We start from the raw sequence: 10,000 nt of genomic DNA, 5'->3' as shown, positions 1-10,000 counted from the left end.
ATGATTACTTAATTCAAATAATACGTACATAGCAAAAATGATAGAACGATCAAGACAATAATTAAAAAATAAATAAAATAAAGATAAGAAATGATAAAAAAAAAAAAACGCTAATCCAACACTTAAGCCCTCTACCATGTATACGCGCCACTAGCGACATCTCTCGGGGAAAATTTTCCTTATTTATGGCAAGGAAAACCAAGCCACTTTCTCATCGTTTCAACGCGAGATTGAGCGAGCCCCTTGTGGTGTTTAAGCGTAATTTCAAGACTATCAGTGAAAAGGCGTCTCCTGCTTTAATAGCCCTGAGCTCGAGACGAGACGAGGGAAAAGTGGTGAGGGAGGATGGAGTAGGGGAGGGGGAGGGAGTTTGATGAGGGAGGGGAGGGAGTGGGATGAAGGAGGGATGGAGGGGAGAAGGATGGGGGTGGGATGGAGGAGGGGAGGAGGACGAAGGGGGTGGGATGGAGGAGGGGAGGTGGAGGGGATGGGATGGAGGAGGGGAGGTGGAGGATGGGGGTGGGATGGAGGAGGGGAGGAGGATGGGGGTGGGGAAGTGGAGGAGGGGGTGGGATGGGATGGAGGAGGGGAGGGGGAAGGGATGGGATGGAGGAAGGGGGTGGGAAGGAGGAGGGGAGATGAAAGAGGTTGGGGAGGAGGAGGAAAGAGGTGGGATGGAGGAGGAGAGGAGGAAAGGGGGTGGGATGAAGTAGGGCAGATGAAAGAGGGTGGTATGGAGGAGGGCAGATAAAAGAGGGTGGGATGGAGGAGGGGGAGGGGGGAGGAATAGTATGTATCCGAAAGATATGTTTGTGTTTTATAATTTTCCTAAGTATGTGGGTGTGTTTGTACGTTTGGTTATGTGTTATATGTATGCGTGTGTGTGTGTGTCTGTGTTAAAGGGTTGCATAATTGTACCCTTTGTTGTTATGTTCGTGTGCATTTGTGTGCGTGTGTGTGTTTGATGACAACAATAACAGTGTATAAATTGCATTCCACATATTCTTCAAGAAAACTAAAAAAAAAATATATATATATGAGTGACAAGCTATTGTTTTTATATGAAAGAAGTAATTTAGAATGTCACTATTAGTAATGATGATAATGGAAAACAGTAATTATAATGCTACTACTAACACTAACAAGAAGATGAAGATATAACAAGGATTATTTTCACAGCAATACAAAGAACTACAGGAAAGGAATATACCAAATAAGCACAACATACTTTTCCCCCTCACATATTCTGTGCGTCGTATATCATACACATTGAAGATTACTACCAGAAAATTATGATTTATAATTATTATGATTACACATCGTTGTCATTTCCGAAAGAACAGGAGAAGGAGGGAGGAGGGAGGGGAGGGGAGGGGGGGAGAGGGAGGGTGCCTAACGAGCTTACTGCTTATTACGTTCCTTGTGGCGTGTTTGTTTCTTTGCTGGAGTGTCTTTGTGATTTTGTTTGTTTGTGAGTGATGGTGTGTATGTCGGGGGAAGGGGGGATTTGTGTATGGTTGTTTGTTTGTATATGTGTGTGTGTGGGACGGGGTTAGTATGAGCGTGTTTGCGTGTGTATGTTTGTGTTTGTGTGCTTATTTGCTTTTGTTTGTTTGTGTGTGTTATATGAACATTATTATAATACTTAACATTAATCCCATCTGATTAATGAGAAAGAGAGAGAGCGAGAGAGAGGTTCTTGTAACTATTGTAATTACAAAACATAAGGTCATATCAACAGTAACGGCGGTAGCACTAATAATGATAATAATATTGATAAAGATAAGAGTAATAATGATAATAAAATTAACAGTAATAACACAACAACAAAACATCAATTATAGTATCAAATAGATATTAAAACACTTAAAAATGAAAAATAAAACCAAAATTACGTTAAAGTGACAGAATATTTTTAACATTCCCACTAACATGCTATATAATAATCTTTGACTCAAACTGAACAGAAAAAAAAATACTTTCCGTTTCGAAAAAAAAAAAAAATAGTTTCTCAACATTATTTCCTTTCGTCTTCACTACCATTTATTTTTTTTTTTTCAGGATGAAGCTGAATTCTATAAAATACCTTGGTTTAGAATGATTATATAATGTACACTACGCACAGTATTCAGTACAGTACTAATCATTATTCGTTTCACAAAGACAATATGATACAAAAAGGATTTGAAAAGCTTGAATATGGAAGGAGAATTAGAATCGTGGATACGAAAATACAAGGCGTTAAACATATAAAGATATACTCTATTTTTGTCCTTTTCCCATTGTTATTACTCTTGCTATTACTATGATGTCGGTATCACTGATAACAATAGTCATAAAATCTACACACACGCAATTACGCACACAAACACAACCAGAAACATACATTAATATATATAAAAACATATATCTATACATATAATATATATATATATATATATACATATATATATGTGTGTGTGTGTGTGTGTGTGTGTGTGCGCGCGTGTGTGTATACTAACACTTCTACTTTAACACAGTGAAGATGTTAAATGATAAAACAGTCAAATCGGACACTCAACACTATATTTTTTTATCTTATGTTTCTGAAGACTTTGATAAGTATATGAGAAGAGGGGGGAGGGGGGAGGGGGAGGAGCAGGAGGGCGGGGGGGATGAAGCACAGCCAAAACAAAGAGGAAACTCGGCCATCATTACACACTTCGTAGGAACTCCTGCTGGAGGTCCTAATGATGCTACGAATAGGCCGACGGTAATGACCTTAGCTTTTGATGGCTTTCTGTTTACGTGGTTTTCGTGGCACGTTTTCCTTTGTGTTGCTTCTCTGCCTCTCCCTGTCTGTCTGTCTGTCTGTCTCTCATTCTCTGGTTCTCTTCCCCTCTCTTTGTCTCTCTATCTTTCTCTATCTTTCTCTCTCTCTTTCTCTCTGTCTCTCTGTCTCTCTCTCTGTCTCTCTCTCTGTCTCTCTCTCTCTCTGTGTCTCTCTCTTTCTCTCTCTCTCTCTCTCTCTCTCTCTCTCTCTCTCTCTCTCTCTCTCTCTCTCTCTCTCTCTCTCTCTCTCTCTCTCTGTCTCAGTCCCTCTCTCTCTTTGTCTCAATATCTCTCTCTCTGTCTCAATCTGTCTCCCTTTCTCTCCCTGTCTCTCACACTGTCTCAGTCTCTCTCTCTTTCTCTCTCTCTCTCTCTCTCTCTCTCTCTCTCTCTCTCTCTCTCTCTCTCTCTCTCTCTCTCTCTCTCTCTCTCTCTCTCTCTCTCTCTCTCTCCTCTTCTCTCTCTCTCTCTCTCTCTCTCTCTCTCTCTCTGTCTGTCTCAATCTCCCTCTCTCTCTCTCTTTCTCTCTCTGTGTCACTCTGTCTTTCTCTCTCTCTCTCTCTGCCTCCCTCTCTCTGTCTCTCTCAGTCTCTCTCTCTTTGTCTTAGTCTCTCTCTCTTTGTCTCAATCTCTCTCTCTCTCTCTCTCTCTCTCTCTCTCTCTCTCTCTCTCTCTCTCTCTCTATATATATATATATATATATATATATATATATATATATATATATATATATATACATACATATATGTCGGTATCTAATGTGTGTATATGTATATATATATATATAATATTGATAACAATAGTTTCAAAAACATAACTTATAATAACAATAATAATGATAATAATATTACTAATGATCATGATGATAATCATAATACTAATCATAATCATAATAATAATGATGGTAATGCCAATAATGGTAATAATGACAATGATAATGATGATAATGACAATTGCAATAATAACCATTATCAATATATTTGTTATTGTCGCCCCTATCATTAGTATAATTACCGTAATTGCTTTATTTTCATTATCACTATTATCATTGTTATTGTCATTGCTATTATCATCATCATCATCATTATCATCCCTTTCATTATCGCTATTACCATCATTCTTTATCATCGACTCATTGTCATTATCAGTATAATCTTTATCATTATTATCAATATGATTATCATTATCATTATAATTTTCAATTTTATGAGTATCATTAGTAGTAGTGATAGTAGTAGTATCATAAATTTGATTATTAAAATGATAATCATTAACATTATTATTATTGTTATTATCATTGTTATTATTATCATTATCATAATCATTACCATTATCATTGTTCTTATTAACAATGTTGTCATGATAAAAGCAATGATAATAATAAAAATCATAATCATCATAACTATGAGACCAACAATATTATTAACTAATAATGCTTATAAACAATTACAAGAATAATATCTTTTCCTAAATATACGACAAAAATGACCCATTTATTCATTCATATGTAGATCAATACATCTATCATATTTTCATTGTATTTTGTCATCCATTTTCTGCTTTAATTGATAATTTTCTTTTGTCTCTCACTGACCAATGGGCGTAATTTTTTTTTCTCTCTTTTTTCCCTTTTTTTATTTTTTTTCTCTCTTTTTTTCATTTTCCTTTGTTTTTTCTTTTGCTCACTCTTTCCTTTCCCTGTCTCTTTCTTTCTCTTTTCGTCTCTATTTGTCCCTTTTTATTTTTAATTTCCTCTCTCTATCTTTTTTATATCTTTATTTCCCTCTTTATTTCTATTATTTTTATTTTCCTGTCCTTCCTTTCATGTTTTATATTTCTTTCTCTTTTATTGTCCTTTCTCTATTTTTCCTTTTTCATTTTAATTTCTTCCCTCTTTCATTTCCTCTCTTTCATTGTTCTCTCTCTTTTTTCTCCTCTTTCTTTCCCATTGGACAAAAGGTAATCAATCATTCCTTGATGACAAAGGGAGAAAGACAAAGATATTCGCGTTATGTAATCTTGCAACTTGAAAATCTTATATAACACTAGCGCAAAGAAAATAAATATATGAATAGAAAATAATTTGATTATATGTACATAGCTGCAGCAAGAGGTTTTTTTTTTTCTTCTTCTTCTTCCTCTTCTTCTTCTTCTTATAGAGTTGCGAATACACTCTAATGCAAAGGAAAGGATATTGAGTTTAATGGATTTTTCGATCTATATTCATCTATCTGTTTATTCACTTTTTTTATCATTATCACTTCTGGATATGAGGAGAGGGGGCGGAAATAACATATCAGCATATCATTAATCAGAATAATATTATATCATTGACATCATTAATGAGGATATATGATAAAGTATATACTCTCAGTAGATCATTTGCAGTTTTAGAATCATGTAAACTGTGGTAAGGATCGAGTGAGTATCAAGTGTCAAGGGTTATAACTACCAGAAAAGTATTTTTAATCCTCTCTTTACCACTAACCTCATGGCGTATTGTGTAAATAGTCACTAGGTGTTTTACCTTGCGATAGAATATGCAACAAATAATGATAATCATAAATAGATGAAAGAAGGATAAACAAGCTGAGAATTTTAATTTCTGGAAGGGAAAAAACAACTTTGAGCCATAGGGAAGAAGTCTAGTGATTATTCTACTAAAGTGCCACTGGAAAGGGCCCTAAAAAAAAGCAGCCGTACTTTTTTTTTATGGCTAATGAAGGTATGAATAAGAATGAATCATCCCACGATGTACAATTGGTACTTCACGTTTTGGCTTCATCAATGTTACTTGCCTAATGTGTTCATAACAGAATTTGTACTTAGTTTCCTTTGCGTGTTCTATGCGTACGGCCAAGTTTACATCTAGCTTTAAAACTACCCAAGCGGTGTCTTCTTTATCTTTCTTCTTGTTTCTTCTTCTTCTTCTTTTTTTCTTCATGATTGCACTTTTCTAAGAAACTTTTTCGAAAGTCTTCCAAACTGTAATAGGATATACCACTTGTAAAATTTCAAAAGAATAGAGAAATGTTTGGAAATATTTAAGCATGACAATATACCATATCAAATTAGCGCGCAATCATTCTAGTCTTAACATGGCGGCCACACAACAGAGAAGTTCGCGAGCGTGTGACAACGTTTCGAGTTTGGCGCCCATAGTCGTCCTGTATTCTACTACATATGTACTCTTTGATCCGAACTTCCTCGAGGCACAAGGGACGAAGTTACCTTTGTCTGATGATAGCTTGATTGCAAAGCTTCTGATTCTGATCTGTCTAAGCTCGGCCGGTTGCTTTCACTATTACGCAATGGCATGACAGCGACCTTTGGGGGATGGCATTCGCTGACGGCATGAAAGAATCATCACTTACGAAATCTTTGTGGACCTTTATATATATATATATATATATATATATAGAGAGAGAGAGAGAGAGAGAGAGAGAGAGAGAGAGAGAGAGAGAGATAAAAAAATAGAGAAATAGATATATATATAGATATATATATATATATATATATATATATATATATATATATATATATATATATATATATATATATATATATGCATGTATATAGATAGATAGATAGATAGATAGATATGCATGTATATATACATACATATATATAATTATATATATATATATATATATATATAATATATATATATGCATGTATATATATATATAGATATATATATACATACATATATATATATATATATATATATATATATATATATATATATATATATATATATAGTAGAAGAAAGGTGTGAATAAGACTGAATATCTAAACACGCAAGAGATGTCTTTGACGCGTTTCGAAGAAGTCAGGGGTAGTCATAGGTTTCTTCCTAAGGGCATTAAGGATTTGCAGCCCAGAATTCCTAGAGGATGAAATTAAATACATTATAGACTCCTTTATAAAATACCAATCCCCCAGAGGTTTCTTGCAAAACCTCAGAAAGAAAGCGGCGAATATCATAACCAGAGCAAGAATCGATCATGCAGCACCCTCAAGTTTCTTGGTACTGCCTCAGTGTAACATCTCCGAGACTATTAGCAGGTACTTAGGTACTACCGTGAACACGTTCGGCGTAAAGATAGATGATTTGGCAAGACACAAGAAACCGCTCACAAGCAACCCCGACAGTGCCGTTTACTGTATTCCCTGCAGTACATGCGATAAAGCGTATTACGGCGAAACGGGACGTGGTTTCGACACCAGGATGAGCGAGCATCGAGCAGACATCCGTCACCATAGGACTTCCAACGCCATGGTGGCACACGTAGATGAGGCGGGACATCTACCAGATTGGAAGGAACAAACATCGCCAGCAAAGGATTGCAAAAGTAAAGACGCAAAGTTATGGAAGTTGCATACATCGCGACAAAAGAAAACATGAACACCGCGTCGGGAAGATTTAAACTATCCAAGGTAGCGGCAGCATCAATTATGCGGATGACTACACACAGGTCAGGAAAGTCAGGTGAACCATCAGCTCTCATTTGGGTTATATATTCGTTCTGTATTTTCACTTGTTATGTATTTTTGAGAAAGACCTCCGTCGAAACGCGTCAAATACATCTCTTGCGTATTTAGATATTCAGTCTCATTCATACCTTTCTTCTACATTTGTCGCTATGAACTCTGTTCATATATATATATATATATATATATATATATATATATATATATATATATATATATATATATATATATATATATGCGCGCGCGCGTGTGTGTGTTAGAGATATCCTTAAACTTTGTTTAAAAATGCGTTTTTTTAATTGCTTCACTTAATCCTGCTTTGAAACAGTGATTACTTAACTATGAAGCATTTAAAATATATACGTGAATGTAGCCAAAGAAAAGCTATAGCCAGCTTTTTATATTAAAATAGGTAAAGGCAGATTTTGTGACCAATTACAACTAACAATTGGTTTTATTCAAATTAATTCAGTTCCAATGGATTCCGTCGACTCAAAACCCTTCGACTAAAATACTTCTGAGTTTTGGCAGCAAATGCAGCGGCAATTTTGAAATTCTGGAATAAGGGCGCGGGAATGACACATCCGGCAAAACAAAAACACGAAACCCAAATCCCGAGAAAACGAAACTAAAGAAACTTAAGGGGTTTCGTTTTCCGTCGGGCTCTATATATTGAAGATAGAGAAGGATATATTGCTACTACTAAGACTACTACTACTACCACCACTACTATTACTACTACTAGTACTACTACTACTAATAATAATGATAATAATGAAATAGAAATAATAACAATTATGATAAAAAATAATAATAATGATAATAATAATGATAACAACAACAACAACAACAATAATAGTAATAAAAAATAACAATAATATTAATAACAATAAAAACAATAACAATAATAACACCACCAACAACAAAAACACCGCCCCCCCCAAAAAAAAAAAAAAAAAAAAAAAACGACCCACTTAATTAACAGCAAGCCCTACCTTTTCCAGCCTGGGAGAAAGCACCCGAAGGAAGGGCGGATGAAACGGGAAATTCTCTGGAAAACTTAGCGACAGGAGAATGTGATGGATTCCCAACTCTTGCATATCCCTGTAGAGCTCGGAGTCTGAATCCACACGGAGTAGCTTGACCTGGAGAGGAGAGGAAGTGGATAGCATGAGTGGAGTTAGATTAGAAAGATGGAGGGATTTTGTGTCGTGTTGGTATGACTGTTTCTTGGTACTGAGGGAGCTATTGTTAGTATCATTGTCGTTGTTATTGTTAATATTATTGGTATCTTTAGTATTGATAATACTATTATCTTTATGGCTATTAATATTATCTTTGTTATTATTATCATCATTGTCATTATTATTATTACTATTATTATTATTACTATTATTATTATTACTATTATTATTAATATTATTATTATTATTATTATTATAATTATTATTATTATTATTATTATTGCTATAATCATCATCATCATCATCACTATTATTATTGTTATAATCATTATCATTATCATTAGTATTTTTATTATTATCATTATTATTAGCATTTTATTGCCATTATCATTTCATCATTATCATTATCATTATCATGATTATTAATTTATAACTATAATCATTGATATTGTTATAATCATTATTATTATTGTTACTATTTTTACTATTATCATCATACTTATTATTGATACTATTACTACTATTATTGTCATCATTATTATTATCATTATTTTCATTATCACTATGATCAGCATATCTATTATTACTTCTATTATCTTTATATTTATTATCATTCTCATTATCATGATTATTATCATCACCATTAGCATCATTATTATCATTATCATTATCATTGTTATTCTTATCATCATCATCATGATTATAATAATTATTATCATCATTGTTATCATTATCAAGATCACTATTGTTATTATCGTTATTATTACTATTACTATTATCATCATCATTTTTATTATCATTATAATCATTACTTTATCATCATTATTCTTATCATTATTACTATTATTGTTTTACCTATTTTCATTATTAATATCATAAAGATCATTATCATCATTACCTTTATTATCATTATCATCATCATTACCATTATTACTATCATTACTATCAATATCATTACAGTGATAATTGTTGTAATATTGTTGTTTTTATCATCACTATCACTATCTTCGTTATTGTTATTATGACTATCATTATTGTTCTTGTTATTATCATTATCACTATTATCATTACCATCATTCTTGTCATCGTTACTATTCTCATGATATAGATACACTGATAGATATTTAGGTAGATACAGATAAATAGATTGATATACATCTGGAGTAAGTAAATAAAAAGGTGAATAAAGATATAGAGTAGATAAACAGATACACAGGGTGATACATTTTTAAAAAGATAAGCCTAAAGATACAATAATTCGTATTATTTTGATAATCATTACTGCATCTTGATAAAGTTGATTACGAAGCCAATAAAAGTCATTAGCTGAACTCACAAATCCAACCTTATTATCTTTGATCAAGATCTGATGAGGCATTTAATTGGGTTTCCTAATGAAAATTATGTCTCGTGTTTTTTTATCTATGTTTTTTGTTTTTGTTTTTGTTTTGTTTTTGTGGTTTCTAAGGCTGTTGTTGTTTATACTCCTGCCAATTTATTTGTGAATGTTG

At 33.4% G+C, this 10,000-nt stretch overlaps 1 protein-coding gene across 1 annotated transcript in view; it reads right to left on the bottom strand.

Annotated features, from left to right (window-relative positions):
- Window positions 1-10,000, bottom strand: part of LOC122250531 (uncharacterized) — a 128,065-nt gene that overhangs the window by 49,108 nt on the left and 68,957 nt on the right. Inside the window, exon 4 of the mRNA XM_043011996.2 lies at window positions 8,301-8,450. Coding sequence (XP_042867930.2) covers window positions 8,301-8,450 — 150 coding nt within the window. The remainder of the gene's footprint in view (window positions 1-8,300; window positions 8,451-10,000) is intronic.

The sequence above is a fragment of the Penaeus japonicus genome, unplaced genomic scaffold (genome assembly GCF_977035675.1).
Source record: "Penaeus japonicus unplaced genomic scaffold, GWHDUDI00000001_assembly GWHDUDI00000026, whole genome shotgun sequence".
Taxonomy (NCBI): domain Eukaryota; kingdom Metazoa; phylum Arthropoda; class Malacostraca; order Decapoda; family Penaeidae; genus Penaeus; species Penaeus japonicus.
The sequence above is the reverse complement of the archived record's forward strand: the minus strand, read 5'-3'. Positions and strand labels throughout refer to the sequence as shown.